This window comes from Lissotriton helveticus, chromosome 1_1 (assembly GCF_964261635.1).
Source record: "Lissotriton helveticus chromosome 1_1, aLisHel1.1, whole genome shotgun sequence".
Classification (NCBI taxonomy): domain Eukaryota; kingdom Metazoa; phylum Chordata; class Amphibia; order Caudata; family Salamandridae; genus Lissotriton; species Lissotriton helveticus.
This window is the reverse complement of record NC_136057.1, coordinates 1,654,651,141-1,654,674,309: the sequence shown is the minus strand read 5'-3', so window position 1 is coordinate 1,654,674,309 and position 23,169 is coordinate 1,654,651,141. Positions and strand designations below refer to the sequence as shown.

The following is a 23,169-nucleotide window of genomic DNA, read 5'->3' as shown; positions in this document are numbered from 1 at the left end:
TGTGGTATTAAAGGGGTTACATATGGTAAAACAGCTGGCTTCACATGCCCTCTTGAGTTTAGCCTAAGACTGCTTTGTCCATGCTACCACTAGGATAGCTGCTCTTTAAGGTTGACTTTACAACCATCACCATAAGGGTTGTTTGGACTGATACAGGGTGCCCACCAGAATAGTGGACATCACATATCAGGCCAACTTCTCACATCCACCATCAGGGTATTTTTGTATCTTCTATAAAAATGTTATTGGTATGGAACAACAAAACACTTACAGATGGACCAATATTGCAGAGGATCTGTGATACAAACAGAAGCTGAACACCGCAAAAACTGAAAAAAGAACCAATAGAAAATGGCAATGAAGAAATACCTACATGAGTACATTTGGAAAATAACAACTATTCCAATTAAGATACAGAAACACAAAAATGAAGATTATGGTAAATTATGTGAATGTAATCACTGAAAAGATAGTAGGATATGACTCAATGAGCTTGGAAGAGGTAGGATATTATGAAAGCTGTGTCCTATAATAAAAATGCGTGCAGAGAGCTTCATAATTAGATATATTCCCTGTGGAAGGTCGTTTTAGATTTACTGCAATGTGTGTCGGGAAATATAACACACTGTGTTGCATGCTGACGAGTTGCAATGTTCCCTTTGGTGTGTGCTGCTATTACACGTTTAGAAAGATAAAGCATGTCTCTTATGTTTTGCTTGAAGGCCCTCCTCAGCTGAAGTCCCATTTCTTAATTCAATTCCTCTTTCGAAAAGTTGCAGAGCCCTGATCCTGCACCGGTGGAATATGTTTCTGCCCCGTCAGGTGTCATTGAGTTTATCATTGAATGTAAATTTAGCCCTCCTCAAAAAAGAAAAAAATGCACTTATCTGTCACTGCACATACAAGCTGCGCATCACCTGGACCTGTTCCCAGAGAGGCAGGTGGTGGGGGTCCCGCGCACGTGGACGGGCGGGATTAAGTACATGGCCATTTGGGCTATAAAAAGGGAAGCAGAGGTTGGAGTTTTCAGAGCAGGACTTCCACGAGGCTTATTCACAATGCTCAGGCTCCTGGCCCTCGCTGCCCTCGTCCTGTCAGGTGAGTGCTTCCCTTGAAACCTGTTTCTGGGCTTTATCTTCCCTGATTCCTGACCTTTTCCCAGGACATGCTCATTTCTGGCTTAAAACAAGGAGGGCACCTTTTACTAACACCAGTATTTGAAACAGATGTATGACGTTACAACGCATACTTTTACAACGCATACCTTTACAACGCATTTTTTACAACGCAACATCCATTACAACGCATTCCATTACAACTAATTTTTAAAAACTACCTATACAACGCATTCCATTACAACGCATACTACCTTTACAACGCATACCATTACAACGCATAACATTACATTGCATGTATGGTAAGTATTGGATAGTGTAGGGGTAAAAATTACTATTCTAACTCCAGGGGGGTGCAATAGTAGGGTAAGTGTTGGATAGTGTAGGGGTAAAAATTACTATTCTAACTCCAGGGGGTGCAACAGTAGGGTAAGTGTTTGTATAGTGTAGGGGTAAAAATTACTATTCTAACTCCAGGGGGTGCAACAGTAGGGTAAGTGTTGGATAGTGTAAGGGTACTATGCGTTGTGATGGTATGCGTTGTAATGGTATGCGTTGCAATGACTGCGTTGTAATGACATGCGTTGTAGTGGTATGCATTGTAGTGTCATGCGTTGTGAAGGCATGCGATGTAATGGATGTTGCGTTGTAAAAGTTTCGTTGTAATGGTAGTGCGTTGTAAAAGTTGCGTTGTAAAGGTTGTTTCCCATTTGAAACCTACCTGCCCAGTGGATTTATGTTCATGAGGCTTGTTCCTAGAAGAGTTTTCCACGGGTGGCCTTCAGCTCCATTTGAAACTATTGGTCCTGATACAGGTGTGACTGGCCCTGCTGAAGGCGGTGTAGATCAGAACTTGTGGAGGCTTACTCCATTGGGAGAAGATAACACGTGTTCACAGAACAACTGAGGACAAGATGGTAAAATATATTCCCTTATGTGGAAGAGTGGCCACAAAATGTGCCTTCTCAGCTGGTCGGCTCATGTTGTCACAGAATATCTGAAAGTGTGTGGTTGTGATTGGGAGTTTGAGTGTGGTTAGCCTTTTGCGTGGAAACATCTGTGAGGTGACTTTGTTGGCTTGGTAGGAGCCCCCACTTTAGAGAACGTTTGAATGCCCACTCATCCTGTTTCTCTTCTCTTTTCACAGGACAGTGTTTTGTAGCTGACTTTGAGGACAATGTCACTGTACGTGTCGTGGGAGGCACCGAGGCCAAGAAGAACTCCTGGCCGACCCAGGTAAGTGCTAGACCACCCGAGACATGCCTAGTGCAACTCTCAAGTCTTACGATACATTTCCTTCTTGGATGTGCTTTTAGTATGTTTGTGAGACCGCCATTTTTATCAAGCATATAGGTGGTAATTACCTAACAAACCAACCTAACAAAAAGAGAAAAAATAATATTAACAATAGATGCAGAATAAAGAACCAGAGCACACAGCCTAGGTTTTAGGGAGGTGCATTGTGCCAGGCATGGGTTCAGCCTACTAATGCTTTGAGAACAATCACCTCAAGTTTACCCATGTCCGCTCACTCAGTTCTGTAATTTATTTGCCTTCCTGGATTTGAAAATGGAGAAGGCAAAACCACAAACAATGAGAATGCAAAGAAAAAACCAGGGCAGGAGAGCCTATCACAGACCACGTAGGAAAAACATGATACTCTGTAAGCAGAAGCAAACACTTCAACTCTGAAGTCTCCACTGAGGCCTTGGTCAGCATCTAGGTACTGCATCATCTGATGGTTTTGTTTAGATCATGGCAGAATCTGAAATATTGTTATCAGTAACTTCATCCTGGACCCCTATGGACAGGTATTTCAACAGTGAGCCTGGTATATCCCTGGGGCAGCAAAGGGGCAGCTTGAACCACTGTGCATTTGGTAGTTTTTTCTAGTAAAACAAGACTTGTCTACAGGGTACGAGTCGGGGGTACACTCGGGTGGACGGCGTCCACCACTTTTTTCACAGGGTGAACGCCGTCCACCCTGCTAAGAATTTGGGCCCCACTGAATACTGTGCTGAACTGGTCCTGGTGTAATTTCCAAACACCAGGGCACTTTCAGCAGCGCCTGCACGTTGTCTGCTTTCCATCTGCAACAAGCAACAACAATGTGAAGGCAAGGACGGGCCTTTCTTATTTAAGACTCCTGCTGGGACCATAACAAAGTGGTACAAAAAGGGGGTGGTGATGGACGGAGCATCTGAACCAATCAAACACTCACACCCAGTCAACAGATCTGAGTTTAACCATAACAAAGGCCGAATTTGAGGGGTCATCAGCCCGCCTTTTGTTCAAGTCTCTTGGCTGGGAGCCGTCGAGAGCCTCACACCTGATGCAAATGAAGCGGGGTGGGGAACAAAGGCTCACAGCTTGTTAGCACTTTACACATACAAGGAAAGCAGCCTTTCACTTTGTTCAGTCCCTGTTTAGGAGGTATGCATGCACTGTAAGAATATCAGATGTGTTGGTCTTTCCCATTATTTACACGAAGCAGATTGCATTTATACATAGCTTACTTCCCATGAGTACGCGTTGAAACAATTTAAGTACCACTATTTTTTATTGGATAGCCCTACTCATTCCAATGGAAGGTGTCAAGGCGCTTTACATCAACACGTGCATATTACATGTACAATGAATGATATAGGTTTGTAAATGAATGTACAGGATGTGTTACATATAACTGGGGGATTGCAAGTTGTAGAAGTCACATATCATATTCCATATCTCACTGTGCTATTATCCTTGCAATGCACTCAAACGTACACATGATAGACCTGCTAAACATATATGTGAGGGCTTAAGATCTGATGTCACTTCTTGTCAAGTCGTGGCTTGTGATGCCACTTTCTATGATGTCAATTCCTGTGATGCCATGTGTGATGTTGTGCGCCGTGATGTCATGTCGTGCCATTATGTTGTGCGCCGTGATGTCACTTGCATAGTGCCTAACTAGGTTAGCGCCCCCACTTCTTTTTTTAGGACTTGTGCCCTGCTGGTCTATTATTAAACTGAATCTTGCTTGTCAAATGGTGTAAATATAATATAGTATACACTTGGTCCACAACTCGAGGGCACAGTTCTTTCTTCCGAGGGGTCTGGGGTGGAATACTAACACAAAGTAAACGTGATTTGCGTTGCCATTATGGCTCAAGAATGGGTTTTTAAGTTTAATTGAGTGTTGCTGAAGTCTTTTGCTGAGGGTGTTGACAAATGTTAATTGCCCACCCCATCCTTATAGGTCTAAGTGGAAGCGAGGCTGCATAAATGTGACAAGGGCAATTAACATCTGTTAAAGCCTGACGTGGGTGGTAAGGCTGTTAGCAGTCATCCCCCTAATTTCACTCAACAAAGGCAAAAAAGTAAGCACACTGTACCGGTCTTGCTCTGTGTCCCTGCTTTACACTCCCACTGAGGGAAGGACACAGTAGTTAGTGCCAGATTTCAAAGCACTCTGATTCGCTGAGCTAATCTCAGGGTTCCATACACGACGTTGTTAGCAAGTGTGACTTCACTTTCAACAGTAAAAAAAACATAACATATATTTATATGTCGGGCAGTTATTAACGTGGCTGTTATTGTGGAATGTGTGGGTAAAGGGATGTATTTCGATCTTGCTGACACTTTGCTACCGTTGCTCCTGTACTACTGCGTTTCTGTGATTATGATGGGTGACTTTGCCATTAGAAAGATTTGCCAAGTCCCACCACCCACTTTCTGGAACTTGAGGAGAGGTATTTAGGTTCTACAAAAGAGTATTTGAGCTGATTATACTGGTTCGTAAAATGTATACAAACAGGCTGGGTAACTTTATTTACTGCATGTCACGTATCTGCTTGGGTCTTTTCTCCTAGATTTCCCTCCAGTACAGCTCTGGTAGCGGCTGGTATCACACCTGCGGCGGGACCCTGATCAGGAACAACTGGGTGATGACGGCTGCTCACTGCGTGGACAGGTAACCAATGGAGACAAGGCAGAAAAGAAACTGATCTGTTCCCACAGCCACATGAGCTGTGGTTGGCTCCTCGGACCACGGTGGGTCAGAATAAACTTTCACAGTCACAGGCACAGCTCTGGTGTCTGGTGGACAGTTTGGTCACTCAGACAAGAATTCAATCTGTTTCTTTTCTACAGGAGACCACTCCCTGGTGAAGTAATTCTACCAAGTGTTGAAACATCACTGTGGTGTTTTATCCTGAATCACATTCGCCCTTCTCCACCAATTCACATGCTCAGACCTCTTACTGAGTAGCCGTCTCACTGATCCATTTGTGGATTGGATGAGATAAGGACAACTAACTTCCTTGGTAAATAAAGAGGAAATCCGTGAATACAGAATTTCTATATTATTGCCATAATAATGGCTAATGTTATTCAAACATTTTATCAGGAAAGGGTTGTGTTCAATTTCTATTCTCCAACTTTTATGTTATTTACTGTTACAGTTATTAAATATGTAGGGCCTCATTTATGAAAAGTGACGCATCGCTGCGTGAAGACAGCGATGCATCACTTTTCATTGTGTCCTCCTTGCGACATGCTGGATGCGTCATATTTACAGTATGACGCATCATGTCACAAGGAGTTACAGATACATCAGTATTTCTGACATATCTGTAAGCGCAAAAATGACGCATTATGGCTGGAGTGTGTCACGAAAGTGACACAACTCCATCAATGGGGCATTTCAAATGGGCAAGTCCCATTTCAAATATGCCTGCATCTGTCTTACGCCTGCTGTGAGGCAGGCGTAACATATTGATGCATTTATGTCCTAGAAGTGACGCAGTGAAATCCCATAGATTTCACTGCCTAGTTGTGTCACTTTGTAAATATGACACAACATGGCGCATTTTTTACCCTGCTGCTGCGTCACAAAAAGTGACGCACAGGCTCATAAATAAACCCCGTAATCTTCTGTGGTACTGCTCAGAAATTACGGCACATTAAAAGCTTATTTGATTTTTTTCTACTAATCCGAATAGAAAACGTAACACTCGAGGTGTCCCTGTTCCAAATACATTCACGAATGAATAATAAATATAATTTGCGTGAGCAGCTCAGAGTTAGCACTCCCTCCAAGTGTAATCTATCTCAATATGAACCTTTTGCATCTCTCTATCAATACAGATTATCGGTGATAGATACTTTTTGGGCCAAGTATAAAATGCAATATGTACTAAAGGTTATAACAACAGCAGTGCTTTCTTATTATAACCTTTGATATGTGGGACACAGTAGCAAAGAACAAATGATACAAAAAGAGGCCTCTTTAAATTACTCTGTCCCATTACCAAGGCTACATGGGAATACTGGCAGTAGTGATACATTTTGGCAACACCCCCACTAGCAGACGAAGGCAAATATTCCAACGAGTCAACCCTCACAAAGTGTTTGCTCTTCACCAAGGGGGTTTCAGCTTTCTATGGACGCTCTTAGCATGGGATGTGATGTGGTTCAGTGGTACAAACGCTGACGGCACAACTTGTACCCCGAGGTATATTCCATGCCCCGGCGTAACTATTTTGTCATAACTTGGGCAAAATTACTTTTTTTAAATTCTTTTATCTCTTTTACTTTTTTGATTTCAAAAGATTTTATTAGAGAAATTTTTTATATACAGTACAGATATAGTGACGGCAATACTGGTGTCGTTATACGCCGTTGGGGTTACAGTAGGCATATCTTTAGCAAGGTTGGTCACGCGTAAAGACAAAAGTAACCACAGTACGAACGAGGTTAGCTATCAAAGCTCAAAGAAAAATAATGAAGAACTTGGCATTCATATTCTTAACTAAAGATCAATACTGTGAAGAAAATATATCTGTGTAAGAATGACGTCAGTAGGCCTCAGGTGTGCTTGTAGTTACACTAAGTTATACCTGCGGTATGCAGTGGAGGACTGTGGTTGTACGACTGGTAAGCTGCAGGTTAACTGCCGACCTCAGCAGCAGGGTGTCAGTATGGCATTTCTTAAGCTGCAGGAATTCCATCCTGTACACTTCACGCAGAGCAGAAAATTCGGCAGGTAAATGAAGCATTATTAGTAGATTTTGGTGAAATTTGAAAATCAAAGATATAAATCCTACTTTCCAGGGAGGAAAATTTTCCAATATTAAGGCTTTTTATGCAAAGAACTGTAAAAGGCCACATTTTTGTAACTTCATTAAGTGCAAAATGATGAACATCGCCTAGCTCTGCAGACAATGCAAAACTTTACCCATCACCAGGTCCAGTCCATTGGGGTATGCACTGGTTCATGTGAGCGAGGGGTCCAGTTCTGCACACAGTGGAGGAACAGGGTCTAAGGGGAGATAAACAACTGTTTTTTTGCAGTTGCAAATGGGAATTCAGCCTGTTTGTGACCGCAAAAAAGGTCAACCCCATGTACAAACCATATTTTGTGAGTCGCTAACCTATTAGTGACTCGCAAAATATGATTTGCGACTCGCTATTAGGAAGGGGCATGCCCAGGGCGTCCCTTCCTAATAGCGAGTGCAAACGGCATGCACCATTCTTTTGCGACCGCATTTGCGGTCGCAAAACACTCGCAGTGTACTACCCTTTTCAAAAGGGTGGTAAACCATTCACAGGACCCCTTCCTCTTTGTGAATGGGTGCGAAAATATTTTTAAGAGCAGGCAGTGGCCACAGGGACCACTGCCTGTCCTTAAAAATTGAAACTGAAATGTTTCATTTTCTTTTTTAAATGCATCCCGTTTTCCTTTAAGGAAAACGGGATGCATTTTTTTTAAAAAACACTTTCTTGAAAAAGCAGTCACAGACATGGTGGTCTGCTGAACCCAGCAGGCCACCATCCCTGTGAGTGCGAGCCATTCCCAATGGGGACGCAAATTCCATCAGCCTCAAGAACATTAATGAGGCATGCAATTTGCGATCCCATTGGGAATCGCAAACAGTGTCTGAGACACTGTTGTACAGACATTTTTGCGAGTCGCACATTGTGGGTCACAATTTGACGCAATTTGTGACTCACAAAAATGAATGGTCGTACAGCTGGCTCTAAACTCACACACTTGAAGTGAATCATGACTTGGTGATTCTATTAATATGGGTTACAATGGGTTGGGAATTACCGGCAAACCTCAACGTCCTTCTTTCGACAGCTACACCACAACTAGCACCAAAAAAAGACAGGCAGCTCCATATTGAATAATGCCACTACATGCAGAAAAACCATAAGTCCCCACAGCATAGTCCCAACTTTTAGCCATTCTCTACCAATGAGCAGGAATGATTCTTGTTGCCTTCTTTTTCCTCTACAGAAATATGAACTTCCGCGTGGTTCTGGGTGACCATAACATTCAGGTGCACGAAGGTACGGAGCAGTACATCTCAGTCTCCAGGGTGATCAGGCACCCCAACTGGAACAGCAATAACATTGGAGCTGGGTAAGACATGCGCGTATCTTCTAGTGTACGTAACACTATACTAGAATCCTTTTTACGCAGTATGGCACCCGTAGTGGCCGGTGTTTGGGACAAGTGGCCAGGTGGGTGGGAAGCTGGGGGGTTTAGGGGTCGCAAAGGGAGGGCAGAAAATAAAAATTAATAATAAATAAAAAAACGTACCTTCAGCCGGCTTCGTCCCGTGTCGTGCTCCTCTTTTCAGGCACAGGCTCACAGCCTGCCCTGCTGCCAATCCTGAAGCTTCTCTCGCATGAGAGCAGCTTCAGGATTGACCTGAGCGCTCTCGCTTAGCATCCCAGATCAGGCGGGTAGTCTGTGCCTGCTCTCTCCAGCCCCAGCAATGCAGCTGGGGTTGGAGAGAGCTCCACTGCGCATGAAAGGTTTGGCTAGCCTCAAACGGCCGGCCAAACCTACATGCGCAGCGAAGGGAGTGCACTACCACTCCCCTCAGTGCTGTGACCCCCCCAGGCCCCGCCCCCAAGACTCGGCAGGAAAGGAGAAATAACACGAGTGTTATTTTATTTTTATTTTCCTGACATTTGGGGGTGGGGACGCTCCTCCAGCATAACGGAGAAGCGCGTCTCTTTCCATTTCCTTGACCATTAGAGCGTCACTAAACTGCTGACCTAAACTGCAATTCAACGATTCAACCTCCTCCATGAGGTATCTTTAATGACTCCACATCCAGCTATTCAGGTGCCATCACTCAGCACTACATGCTGCACACATCACTATACGTCATCAGTAGGCTAGTATCATAGATAGATTAAGAGCTTGAAGAAAAAGGTTCCTCCTTTTCTTCAGCAAAGTCGAAGAGGTGCGGGATTTAGTAGTAGCCACCCTCTTACAGTGACCTCTTACCAACTTAGCATTAGTGAGATACGGTTGTGTAATGTTTCCCTGAAGAAGGTGAGGCTGCTCTGCTGAGCAATGATCAAAACATGTTGATCTGCTGTAATAACCAAGCTTCTTGCCCTTCAATGACTACATGGTTTGTTTCTAATGAGCTACACAGAGGCCAGAGGGTGTCAAGGACGGACATTACTTGCAACTAGCAGGGGTAGCTTTTTCACACCCTACATTTTCCTCTGCTATCCCTGGCACTGCCCTTCCTGATACTGGCACAAGGGGCCATCAAAGCAGCAGTAGAAAGCGAAAGTAAACTTTCTGAAGTTTTCTCTCCAGGTCCTTCCTATATGAACCCCTTGAGCAGCACACAGCACACTGCTCAGGTCTAATGGTTGGCAAAGGTTCAACATTGGATTGTAAATGAGGTCAAGGGTTTTTTATTTGTTTTTACCCTACCACCGACGTTTCGACACATTAATGTCTATAGCTGCATGCCCAAAAACATAGCTTATCCTTGGATACTTTTTAGTCGATGCCCATTGAAGGTGAACTTGACTGGAATAGTTTGTATCTCCTGCTTACTGATGATTTTTTGTGGCCTTTTGGGCATTCTCTGTCACATAGTACATTTCCTGTCAATGAACAGCCTCCTTTAATTTCCTTCTGTTTCTAACTCTCGTGATCTTTTCCAGGTATGATATTGCGCTTTTGAAACTGTCTAGCAACGCTGCTCTGAACAGCTACGTGCAGCTTGGGCGTCTGCCTCCAGATGGACAGGTCCTATCAAACAACCACCCCTGCACCATCACCGGCTGGGGCATGACAAGAAGTGAGTATTTCTTGCTTCAAGTGCATCCAGCAGTATCTCAGGCTCATGAAGCCTCTAAGGGAGCACACTCTGGCCGATTTACTAAGTTTTGGCGCAAAGCAGCACAGCAACCAAAGTTGCTGTTCTGGGTTGCATCAAAGGTTGTGAAAAAACACAGCACCATATCTATTAAGATTTGGGGCCATATGTATCAAAGTAAAATGGGTTCGCAAATGCCGAAATTTGCAGAATTCCGGCGTTTGCGAACCCTTTTTCGCTAAATGGTATGTATGAAACATTTTTGGTGCATATTAAGGAATCGCTAAATTTGCCATTCCTTATTTTGCGATTGCATTTAAGGAATTGCAAATTTTGCGATTCCTTAAATGCAATGTATCAAGGAAAAAAACATTCCAAAATGCCATTAAGGAATCGCAAATTACCACCAACTTCCAGTTGGTGGTAAGTTGCGAATTCTTTAAAAAAAGCATTTTTATAAACATCAAAAGGTGCCATGTGACGCTCATACATCCCCTTAGGGCATGTATGTGCGCCATATGCGCACACATTTCATTTTCAGGGGTGCAGCAGGGTGTTCTTGAGACACCCCTGCACCCTTGAAAATATTCACAATTTGCGATTAGCAAATTGCGAATCGCAAATTTCCCCTTCATTCCCGTGGGCCTCCTGGCCCATAGAAATGAATGGGAAATGATTCCTTAATTGTGATTAGCAATTTGCTAATCGCAATTAAGGAATTTTAAGGAATCGCTAAAAAGAAGCGATTTCCTACATACATACCATTTTGCGATTTCTAAATAGCGATTCCTTAAAAATCGCTATTTAGGAATCGCAAAACGGAATGTTGATACATATGGCCCATGGGGCTGTTTTTCTCTCCCCCAGCACTAACTCACTTTAGGCGGCCATGCACCAATACACCAACTTTGCCCCATTGCGCAAAGGCGTGTGCATTCTGTTAAGCACAGGTTTTGTACTGGAAGATGAATCTTCCACCGAAGAATCTATGCTATAATAGCACTGTCACTTATGCTGTATTTGTACAGTGCAGCACACATTCAGACTTGGAAAAAATCTAGAGACTATTCAAAGTTGATCAACGGGTAAGAATTTTTGATGGAAATCCCTGCCCACAAATGTTTATAGATTAGGTTGTGTGTCGAAACCCATGGGTAGTTGCATGGGAACACCCATGCACTCCCACTTGACCCAAAGTAGCACAGTTGCACAAATTAGCACATAGAGCTTTACTTTAGCCAACCTTCCAAAGCAACTCATAATTTACGTTTAAAAGTAAATCCCACCAAAACACTTTGCACCAGGTTTGTGTCATTTTTCTAATGCAAAGCGAGCACAAAATATTATCATATTTTCATACTAATTCCATATAACTAAAACCTACAATTATCTAAAATAAAATAATAGATACATTTACAATTTTTTTATTTTAAACTAGAAAATATTTACAAACAGAAAAATTAAGTAAAACATAAATTTATTTATTTTATTTCCTACATTATAACACCACATCAATAACTAAACATGTCAACATTTGTAATTAAATGTTTTTTTCATAATAACCATAATTAATAATAAATTAAAAAAAATATTATTAACCCCTTCGCTGCTAGGGCTTTCCTCCCACCTCTCTGCTAAGCCTTTTTTTGGTTATTTGGGGTAGTTCACTCTTAGGCCCCTGTAACTTTTTGACCACATAAGGTATCCACACAAATATGCGTCCTTTTTTCCAACATCATGGGGATTCTAAAGGTACTCAGGGTTTGTCGATTCCTCTGGAGGGAACCAAGAAATTAGCCGAAATACAGCACACTTTTGGATTTTTGGGGCGAAATGGGAAAAAAGGGCTACAGATGAAAGAGTCTGTTTTTTTCCCTGCAAATGGTATCAAAACAGGGATTGTGGTGCTAAAATCACCATGTGCAAGTGAGGTATAATTTTTCTCGGGATACTAAGGGGAATGCTGTGGGGTAAAACATTTGTGCCGGCACGGTGATTCCTCCCAAAAATATGTGGAAAATGTGTTTTTTACAGCTAAAATTGAGGTTTGCAGCGCATCCTGGGTAGGAAAACATTGAAGGATCAACGCAAGCCATATCTCGCTGGACTCCCCCGGGTGTCTAGTTTTCAGAAATATGTGGGTTTGGTAGTTTTCCAAGATGGGCGCCGAGCCCGGGGCCAAAAATTCAGGTGACCCCCCCCCCCCTTGCAATACCAGGCTGTTTTGTGATAGGTCATTTTGATGTCTCCTCAATACATTTTGGGTCCTTGCCTGTTGCAGGTACTTGACCCACCCACGCGAGTGAGGTACCATTTTTATCGGGAGTCCTGGGGGAACGCTGGGTGGTAGGAAATTTGTGGATCCACGCAGATTCCAGAACTTTCCCCACACAGACATTTCAGAAAAAAGGTGATTTCTTCAGCTACATTTGAAATCTGCAGGGGACCCACACAGGCCATACCTCGCTGGAATCCCCCGGGTGTCTAATTTTCAGAAACGTGTGGGTTTGGTAGATTTGCTAAGATGGCCGCCGAGCCCCGGGCCAAAAACCCAGGTGACTCCCCATGCAAAACCAGATTGTTTTGTGATAGGTCATTTTTATGTCTCCTCAATACATTTTGGGCCATTGCTTACTTGGGGCACCCACATTAGTGAGGTACCATTTGTATCGGGAGACCTGGGGAGATGCTGGGTGGTAGGAAATTTGTGGATCGACGCAGATTCCAGAACTTTCCTCCACAAAAATGTACGGAAAATGTTGTTTTTTATTGGACAAAGTTTGAGGTTTGCAAGGGATTCTGGGTAACAGAACATGGTGAGAGCCAGCCAAGTCACCCCATCCTGGATATCCCTGGGTGTCTAGTTTTAAAAAATGTATAGGTTTACTAGGTTTCCCATAGGTGCCAGGAGAGCTAAGGTTCAAAATCTACAGCTAGGCACTGTGCAAAAAAAGGGTCAGTTTTCACTGTGAAAATGTGGTGTGTCCATGTTGCAATTTTGGGCTGTGTCCTGTTGCTGGCTCTAGGCCTTCCCACACAAGTGAGGCACCATTTTTCTCGGAAGACTTTGGGGAATGCGGGGTGGGTGGAATTTTGTGGATCTACGCAGATTCCATAACTTTCCACCCCAGAAATGTGAGGAAAATGTGGGTTTTTTCACAAATTTTGAGGTTTGCAAGGGATTCTGGATAAAGGAACCTAGTGAGAGCCAGACAAGTCACCCCATCCTGAATTCCCCTGAATGTCTAGTTTTCAAAAATGTATAGTTTTGCTAGGTTTCCCTAGGTGCCGGCAGAGCTAGGATTCAAAATCTACAGGTAGGAACTTTGCAAATAAGGGTCCGTTTTCACTGTGAAAATGTGGTGTATCCACATTGCGTTTTGGGACATTTCCTGTCGCTGGCTCTAGGCCTACCCACACAAGTGAGGTACAATTTTTCTTGGAAGACTTTGGGGAATGTGGAATAGGTGGAATTTTGTGGATTTACACAGATTCCAGAACTCTCCCCCACAGAAATGTGAGAAAAATGTGTTTTTTGGGATAGATTTTGAGGTTGGCAAGGGATTCTGGGTAAGAGAACCTGGTGAGAGCCAGACAAGTCACCCCATCCTGGATTCCCCTGGGTATCTACTTTTCAAAAATATATAGGTTTGCTTGGTTTCCCTAGGTGCCGGCTGAGCTAGGGTTCAAAATTTACAGCTAGGCACTGTGCAAAAAAAGGGTCAGTTTTCACAGTGAAAATGTGGTGTGACCATGTTGCATTTTGGGCCGTTTCCCTTTGCGGGCACTAGGCCTACCCACACAAGTGAGATACCATTCTTCTCGGAAGACTTTGGGGGATGCGTGGTGGGAGGAAGTTTGTGGATCAACTTAGATTTCAGAGCTTTTCATCACAGAAATGTGAGGAAAATGTGGGTTTTTGGACACATTTTGAGGTTTGCAAGGGATTCGGGGTAAGAGAACCTGGTGAGAGCCAGACAAGTCACCCCATCCTGGATTCCCCTGGGTGTCCATTTTTCAAAAATGTATAGGTTTGCTAGGTTTCCCTATTCCCTAGGTGCCGGCAGAGCTAGGGTTCAAAATCTACAGCTAGGCACTTAGAAAAAAAAGGGTCAGTTTTCACTGTGAAAATGTGGTGTAACCATGTTGCGTTTTGGGCCATTTCCTGTCGCGGGCACTAGGACTACCCACACAAGTGACCTACTATTTTTATCAGAAGACTTGGGGAATGTGTGGTGGGTGGAATTTTGTGGATCCAAGCTAATCCCTGAACTTTCCATCAGAGAAATTTGAGGAAAATTTGTTTTTTTTAAACTAAGTTTGAGGTTTGCAAGGAATTCTGGGTAACAGAACCTGGTGAGAGGTACACAAGTCACCTCATCCTGGATTCCCCTTGGTGTCTTGTTTTAAAAAAAGTACAGGTTTCCTAGTTTTCCTTATGTGTTGACTGCGCCAGGGCCCAAAATCCACAGGTAGGCACATTGCTAAAAACAAGGCCATGCCTAGTGGGCTTTCTGCTGCCCTGAGGGGAAAATGGGTGGGGGGGTGTTTGCACCGATATGACCTCAAGGGGGCAGAAAGGCTGTGGCTATTAGTTTGGGGACGGAGAGCATTGGTATGCCAATTCTGGGCCTCCCCCAAGCATAAAAAAGCCACATAATCTGGTGCCTAGTGTGCTCTCTGATGCCCCCTGGGGGGCAGATCAGGGGCTACTGCCCCAATCTGTCTCCTGGGGGGCAGAAAGACTGTGGCATTTTTGGGGGCGTGGTGGGGGCATTGGCATGCCCATTCTGGGCACACCCCTGAATTAAAAAAATTAATATTCCCTGATGCCTATTGGTCTTTCTGCCCCCGCCCGGGAGGTAGATAAGAGGCTTTTGCCCCTATCCGAATGTTGCAGGATGGAAATCCAATTACTTTTGTACTTAATTTCTTCCTTATTGAAAATTGGTGTCCCCACTGCATGCATCAAGGCCTTCCTAGACTGCAAAGCTGGTCCATGAATGTCTGATTGGTCAAAGGTCAGTCAGTCTTCTTAGCTAAAATGTGTGTTTCAGCCAGTTGTATAAGTTGCCCTTGTATGCAGGCCATTCGATTAAAATCAGAATGGTGCAAACCTACTCTGAATTACTGAACAGATGCTGTGATTCAAGAAGCCAGCAAAAGGTCCAGCATTGGGCTTCTCGACATGTGATATAGTGCATCAGTACATCCCCCATATCAAGGATCCAACCCTTGTTCTATCTTTCCATAGATGTGGAGGCAGAGCCCCTATACACCAATCCCTCACAGAAATACACTTCTTTGGTCCACAAGCAGTAAATATCCTCTTCCAATCACCCCTACTGTGGTTTTTGCATAAAAGCATTTTACCAAATATGGGATGCATGCTCAGATCCAATCAGACCAGACAGACCCGGAACCACAGACAACATCCATTTGGTCGAAAAAAGGCCCGGGACCTCATTTAAATTTTAGATTTTCATTATTAAGGGAAAATGGCGCATTCCCTCACTTCCCAAGTTAACAAGCCTTAATCTGGCAAGACATGATGAGTAGTAAACTGTTCCATTTGTTCACTAATGCTGTGTCTAAAACATGGAAAACCCCAGTTTGCTCGTGAAATAGAGCCATTTGTCTAAATTCCTCACTAATGCTAAAATTGATCACATTGAAGACACAATTTAAACATTTGACTTTTTTTTCGAAATTCTACAAAAATAACATATTCTTTATTTCTATTCATGTAAAGAACAGGAAGAACTAGTAGATTGATTTTGTAGAAAAATGTGTAACCAGCATGTAAACAATGGAGAAGGAAGTAAGGGCAATAAGCAACCATATTTCTTTGCCTTTGTTGAAGTATTTGGACACTAGATCCCATGTTACATCTCTGACAACAGTAGCAGGAGCGTCGCCCCACTTAAAACTCCCCCAAATATTAAAAATAAAATGGTGATTAATTACCATTTTATTTTTCATCCTCCGTCCCGAGCCGAGCCGAGAGTCAGGATGGGGTTGGGGACGCAGCTAAGTGACAGAAGCATGTCACTCAGCAGGTAGGAGGGTGGGCTGGTATGGCACTGTTTAAAGTGCGCATGTCTTTTTGGCCGGCCGTCTTGAGACGAGCAGCCACACATGTATACTTTAAACATCTCTAACCCAGCTGTCTTAAGGAAAGACAAAGCCTCCAGAGTGCTGTGGAGCACCGAGTGAGGTCTCTCTCACCAATCCTAGGGCTGCTCTCATTCTGGTCAGAGCAGCCCTAGGATCGGCCGAGGAAGTTACTGCTTCCGGTTCCTGTGTTGATAGAAGAGGTCCAGAGTGAGGACATCTCCGAGTTCAGGTAAGTTTGAATATATATTATTTTAAGCTTGCCCAGGCCCAGCCTCCCTCCCCCAGTAGATGTCAGGTGTCGCTGACAATAATGATCAAATACAACTGTTATCAGATCTGATCAGAAATGCACTGCTTAATTCAGCTTCCATTAGTTTCTCATGTCCTTCTGCATATATGATGGATGTTTTTGTCATATTTTATGATTATAAAAACTCAAAACAGAGCAATGCACTGCCATGTCATTGAGGTTATGCCACATGTAATATCTTAGCATTCTCTTACATTTGTATTAGTACAGCCAAGGGATTATCACCGACAAACAGGCAATGGCCTTTATGGGGCCATATGTATCTGCCTCCTCTGTTATTGGGGCAGGGGAAAGGAGATGAAAGTTGACCAAATATATTCAAATCACACTTGCGACTCAAAGGAAGAGTACGGAGAGCTCTGCAGTAAACTTCTAAAATGCTACAAATCCTGAGTAATGAATTTTTGCTCTGAATAAATAAAGAGACACAGGCAAGGTATTTGTGCCTTCTCTTGCAGGCAATGGCCAGGTGTCTTCCACCCTTCAACAGGCGCCTCTTCCAGTTGTGGATCACAGGACCTGCAGCTCTTCTTCCTACTGGGGCTCCACCGTCAAGAGCACCATGGTGTGTGCTGGAGGAGATGGAGTGCGCTCTGGATGTCAGGTAAGTACTGAATGTATCAACATAACATGGGTTGTGTGTGCTAGAAGTCTTCTGAAAAAAGGCATCTGGCAAGCAGACACCGCACCATATCCAAGATATCACGTGTTCCATTGTTATAGTCTTCCTAAATGCTATTGGCATGTTTCAGCTAACTGCAAGGTGTTGATCCTACTTAGGATTTGATCTTCTACAGTTCTACATATCCAATACCACATAGAATTTGTAGGATTTTTCCTTTCAATTATTTAATGGCATTGCCTTCCTCAACCAGAATTCCAGTTATGAAATTTACAAAGCTATAAATATAAATTAGTAATTGCTGTATTGAAATATTTATTACACTAGCAATTGTCTTCTGTCTATGATCAACTGCAGTCTATGGACTCTTATTTATTTTAGTCCCCGTCCTGGAAACCTAAGTGTGTGTAATCTAAAAACCACGGGGTTGAATCATGGAGTGCCATCTGAGCCTGTTATTTTTCTAAGACTGACAAAATGAGCACCACCAAGTTGGGTCACAACAATGCCTGCTAGTTACAGCCTGACACATATCAAAATTTATACTAGGTAATTTTGGGCATGTGAATCTTTATTCACATGCCCAAATTGCAATCAAACTCTCCCCCAAATCCTCTATCATACAACCTTGCCCTTTAAGTCTAAGAAAGGGGCAATTTCTAAACGGCCTGAAATTAACCCACTGCGACGTCCATTATTAAATGCCAGATCTTTGGTCAAACATAGCTCAGAGTGTGCATTACTCTTAGATAATCACAATATAAAACTGGCGTTTATCACCGAGTCCTGGACAGATAAGGCCTCGGGCCTGATCTTCTTAAAGCCACTCCACCTGGGTTTTTCTGTCACACACAAGACAGACCTCTTAGGAGAGGGGAGAACTGACAGTTATATATCATCAATCTTTTCACACTGCACTCCTGACAGCATCTAATGTGGTTTGTGAAGCCCTTTCTTTTAGCTTTTACACCCTTCATCACAACTCTTTTAAAGGTATCCTTCTGTTCAGACCACCAGGTCCAATAAATGTGTTCCTAACATCGGTTGGAACCTTCTTGGTAATTTTAACTTCCTCTTGGAAGCATTCACTGACCCTGACACAACTACTCTTATCGAGGTGATGAATAGTGGAGAAATAAGGCAACATGTAGAAGGTCCCACTCATGTCGCAGGGCATACCTTGGAAGGGATTTTCTCCAACCATCCTCAATTAACATGTACGGGGTTGCTGCCACTCGCCTGGACAAATCATGTTGCTATTCCATTTGAGCTGGCCCCTCCCAATCCGCATTACAGCGGAGGAGCACCCAAGAAGCAGATTGATACAAGAGCCTAGAACAAAATTAAGAGTACAGAGCTAGAAGATATTCTTATGGCAACAGCATGTTCCCTTCCCATTAAAGTGGAAGAAGCCACAACCTGCTACATAGAATGGATAGAGACAGCCTGTGATAAATTAGCCCCGGTGAACACATGGATTCCCAAACGTTCACAACCTTCAGCTCTCTGGTATTCTGAAGAACTCAGGAAACACTAGGTTGCCTGTAAGCATTTAGAATGCAATTGGGAAAGAGCTTACAATGAGACAGAAAACAACTTTACAGAGTCTCACTCATTATAAAAGGCTATTATTCAACACAAAAGGGCCTTCTTTACAGATCAAATCACAGTGGCTAAATCCTCAACTAAAGAACTTTTTAGGACGGTAACCAAACTGGCTGCCCCGGGCCCTCCTAAAATTCAGAGTAGACCAGAACTATGTGAGGAAATAGCCGCTTTCTTCCTACAGAATGTGGAAGCTATGTTCTTGTCCTTTAGGCTTTCCCCAACAGAAGGAAGGGGTGAGTCATTCAAGATGGGCAAAACTATAACTGACCCACAGCCTACTATGGACAATTTCTCCACACTGGAGAAGCGAGATACTATAAATCTTGTGGCCTCCACCAGGTCTGTATTCCCCTACGACCCATGCTCAGTCTCCGTAATTAAACAAGTTCCAGAACCCATTAGCATTGCACTCACCCCTTTATTTAATGCCATGTTTGAGTCTGGGCACTTTCCCAAAATAAGGAAGACAGCATCTATTCTTCCTTTGTTTAAAAAACAAAACCTTGATCCCAAGGACCCTAATTATTACCGGCCAATTTCACGCCTCCCCCTGCCGGCAAAGTTGAAAAAACTATGAACACCCAAGTGCTATCCTCCAAGCAAACATTATTTTAGATCCCACTCAATATGGATTCAGGGAAGGACACAGTACAGAGTCCGCCCTCATAAAATCCACAGAAGAATTAAGAGAAGTCCTGGACCAGGGAGGAAATTGAGCATTAATCATGTTGGACATCTCTGCGGCCTTCGATACAGTTCACCACGAAGTTCTGATGGACCATTTGTCGGCCTGCGGGATCCAAGGTAATGCTTGGAAGCTTTTGAAATCTTTCCTGATGGAACAAATTCAACTGGTGGATTTAGATAAAGCCCGCTCCAAATCTTTTTCCCTACCTTGTGGGGTACCACAGGGCTCCTCCCTTAGACCCACACTCTTTAATGTTTACGTGTCCCCATGGCGGTTTTGATTAGATCCTTCATATTCCAGTTAACATCCTATGCGAATGACATGCAAATCGTGGTGTCTTTGCAACCTGGCCAGGAGTCAGAGAAAGGGAAAAGGTTCCATGACCGCATGAAAGTGATCAAGTTGTGGATGACCAGGAACTGCCTGAAGTTAAATTCAGGCAAAACGGAGGCCCTTATTTTGGGAAATAATGCCAATTTCTGGACCCATGACTAGGCACTACCCGTAGACCAACTAGGAAAGCTAAAATCTGGGGGTTATAGTTGACAATAAACTCACCTTTGGGGACCAGATAAATGTGGTTGCCTCCACTAGCTTCTACCTCCTTAGAATGATCAAGAAATTAATGCTATTTCTACCGGAAGACAGCCAATGTGTAGTAATAACATTTCTCATCCTCTCACGTGTGGATAATTGCAACAGCCTTTACCTTAATATTCAAAAGCAACATTTAAACAAACTCCAAATCCTGTAAAATGCAGCAGCCAGACTGCTCAATGGTACACCAACATTTGCATCTATCGCGAAGGAAACAAAAAGCTGCACTGGCTTCCAGTGAAACAACGGATGCAGTTTAAATCCCTGTGTACTGTTTTCAAAGCCCTTCAGGGAATTTGATCCAGATTACCTCAAAAAGCGTTTCAAACGGTATTTTCCCAGAAGAGTCCTTTGATTGTCAGGAGCCAAAGGTGTATTAATACCCTCCTTTAAAAAAGTCAACTGGGGTGGAAGAAGTTTCGTCGCCCGTGCTGCAAGTGCTTGGAACAAGCTTCCTCTCCATATTAGGAACGCCAATGAGCTAATTACATTTAGGAGAGGATTGAAAACCTGGCCTTTTCAGTGCATAGGTCATTAGGTACTTCTCTGTGCGGAAGCCAGTACCTAGCGCCAGGACACCTTCGGGTAACTGCTGTGCTTAAGAAATATAATTAACATAACAATTAGCAAGTAGTGCCATATTTATAGCGAAAAAGATACAAGTATGTGCTTCTTATCTCATTTATTTTGTTGTCCTTAGTGCTAATACATAAATGACCAAAATCTAGGATGCATGCCCATTCCGAGGTTGTTTCCAATAATTGAACTGTTTGTTGTTGTGCTTACCAGTACAACTTTTATTGGTGAGCATTGTTTCCAGCAATGCCCAGACAATGTGGCAAATGAATAGTATTACTTATTTTACACAGCATGGTTCTCATGGGGCTGTTGTGGAAGATGGGGCATTTTCCAAGAATGCCTAATGGGAGAAAGTGCAAACTCATCTGTGTGTATTCTAACGGCTACAGGGTCGCGGTGGCCTGCGCTAGTCTATTATCTGAATGACAGTAAGAAAATGAGAAAAAAACAATGTGTGGTATTTTATGGCCACATTAAATTAAAGATCAATTTGAAGACTTGTCATGTTAAAAAAACATACACAGATATGTACTTCTGTTGATGCACAAATTTGCTTATTGAAAAATACACAGATAAAAAGGTATGCCATGATGCCCATTATTAGTTTGCTCCAAGTAATCAAACTCTGTTTTTCCTTCTTTGGTTTAAAAAAAGAATTCCAGTACACATTCATTGATGGTACGGTTTCTTGTGATCATTGCTGGGGTAATACGTGCAAATTAAAAATATTAATTATTTGACAGTGCACTGTGCTCATAGAGCAATAGTGACACATGGGGGAATTTTTAAAGAAGGTCTAGGGAGCCAAAGTTAGCCCCATTCTCAATGGGAATCCATGGCATTACTGTACCAGCATCTGTAATTTGCCAGAAATGCAGACATCTTTCAACCCATGAACCCAATATGCCTCAACCATTTTGTACCACTTGAAGTTCATAACAATCTGTGTATTTTATTCTTAGGGAGATTCTGGTGGACCTCTTCACTGTGTTGTCAATGGGGCTAGTTACGTCCATGGAGTGACCAGCTTTGTTTCCACCAGTGGATGCAACACAAGGAACAAGCCAACTGTGTTCACCAGGGTGTCAGCCTACATATCTTGGATGGACAACGTAAGTTTGATGCAGAAGACTCATGTTGATTAGCTCACTGTGGCATCAAAGAATTAGTCCTCATCAAAATGAAGGGACATGAGGGCTAGTGGCTAGGTTGGGGACTGTGGAACAACGAAACCAAAAATCTTGATTCTAATCCTGGCGGCAGCATTTGACCAAGTTGTGTAATCCTGAGCAAATCCATGCATTTACTGGCACATCTTTCTATTACCTTTATTCCCCTTTATACAGCTAACCATTAGGTTTGATGGTATGACTTCAAGGGAAAAAAATGGGTTAGAAAGAAACAAACTGCGTCATATAAAAGGGTTCTTAATTTAAACAAAAAAGAAATTACAATAGAGAAAAAATGAGCTGGCAAATATTGTTTTACTCAAAAAAGTATATGAAAATAATAATACGACCCACAGCTTCTGCTAGAATAATTTTTGTTTCACGAGTCACACAATCATGCATTAGAATTAATTTTGTAATAAATTCTTACCCGAATTACCTTAATTTTGTTGTTATACTTGATAGACATTAGATCCTGATTCTTGGAGATTTTTTGAATCCTAACATCTGAGCTGTTCTTTTGGCAAATGCCATTTAATATGGTTGCACCTATAATAATAGCTTTTTCAGGTAGCATGTACAGAATGCTGCACAGAGCCAGGTTGTGTAACAGTGTAAGGAGGGAAGTGAGGTTAGATTAGTTCAGCATTAAAACACAATAGCTCTTAATGGCATGTACGTAGGCAGTTAGATTGCAAGCACGCTGCCATCTTGTCACTAAACATTGGAGCAGTCGCGCTTCTCTGGGGCAGTTACTGAGTGATTCGGCACAAAGTGTATGATGCCCTTGCATCCAGGGCTGGCTATAGTGCTAGTGGCTCCCAGTGCGACAATCATTTTTAGCACCCTACACCCCATGACCGCCTCCTCGGATTCTCCTACTGCAGCCGGTCAAAAGTGCCCCTCATCTCTCCAATCATAAATTATTGCTAAACACAGTGCCCCACCCTAAGGTCAGCGCCCCTCCACAGGTCAGCACCCAGTGCGGCCGAACCTGACCCACCGCCCTAAAGCCGGCCCTGCTTGCATCTATGTACGATTATAATTTGCTAATCAATGCCTTTCTTTTCTTTTAGGTCATGAGAACGAACTAAAGGCAATCAAAGTCTGAGACTTTTGAGTGACTCTTCTGGATACTTGGGTCTGGCTGATCAGATGTTCCAACATGTTTGTATCTCTGTGTACTAGGGAGCGATATATATAGCACTCAGCAATGATTATAATAAAGTGACAAACTCA

General features: G+C 43.0%; 1 protein-coding gene across 1 annotated transcript; it reads left to right on the top strand.

The window, feature by feature from the left end:
- The first annotated feature begins 977 nt into the window (after positions 1–977).
- On the top strand, positions 978–23,169 carry LOC144773846 (chymotrypsin-like elastase family member 1). Its single transcript, XM_078658941.1, has 8 exons — positions 978–1,098; positions 2,263–2,351; positions 4,970–5,070; positions 8,401–8,526; positions 10,086–10,222; positions 17,126–17,271; positions 21,724–21,873; positions 23,007–23,169. Exons 1-8 carry the CDS (start codon positions 984–986, stop codon positions 23,022–23,024), a joined length of 882 nt encoding a protein of 293 aa, XP_078515067.1. The 5' UTR covers positions 978–983; the 3' UTR covers positions 23,025–23,169.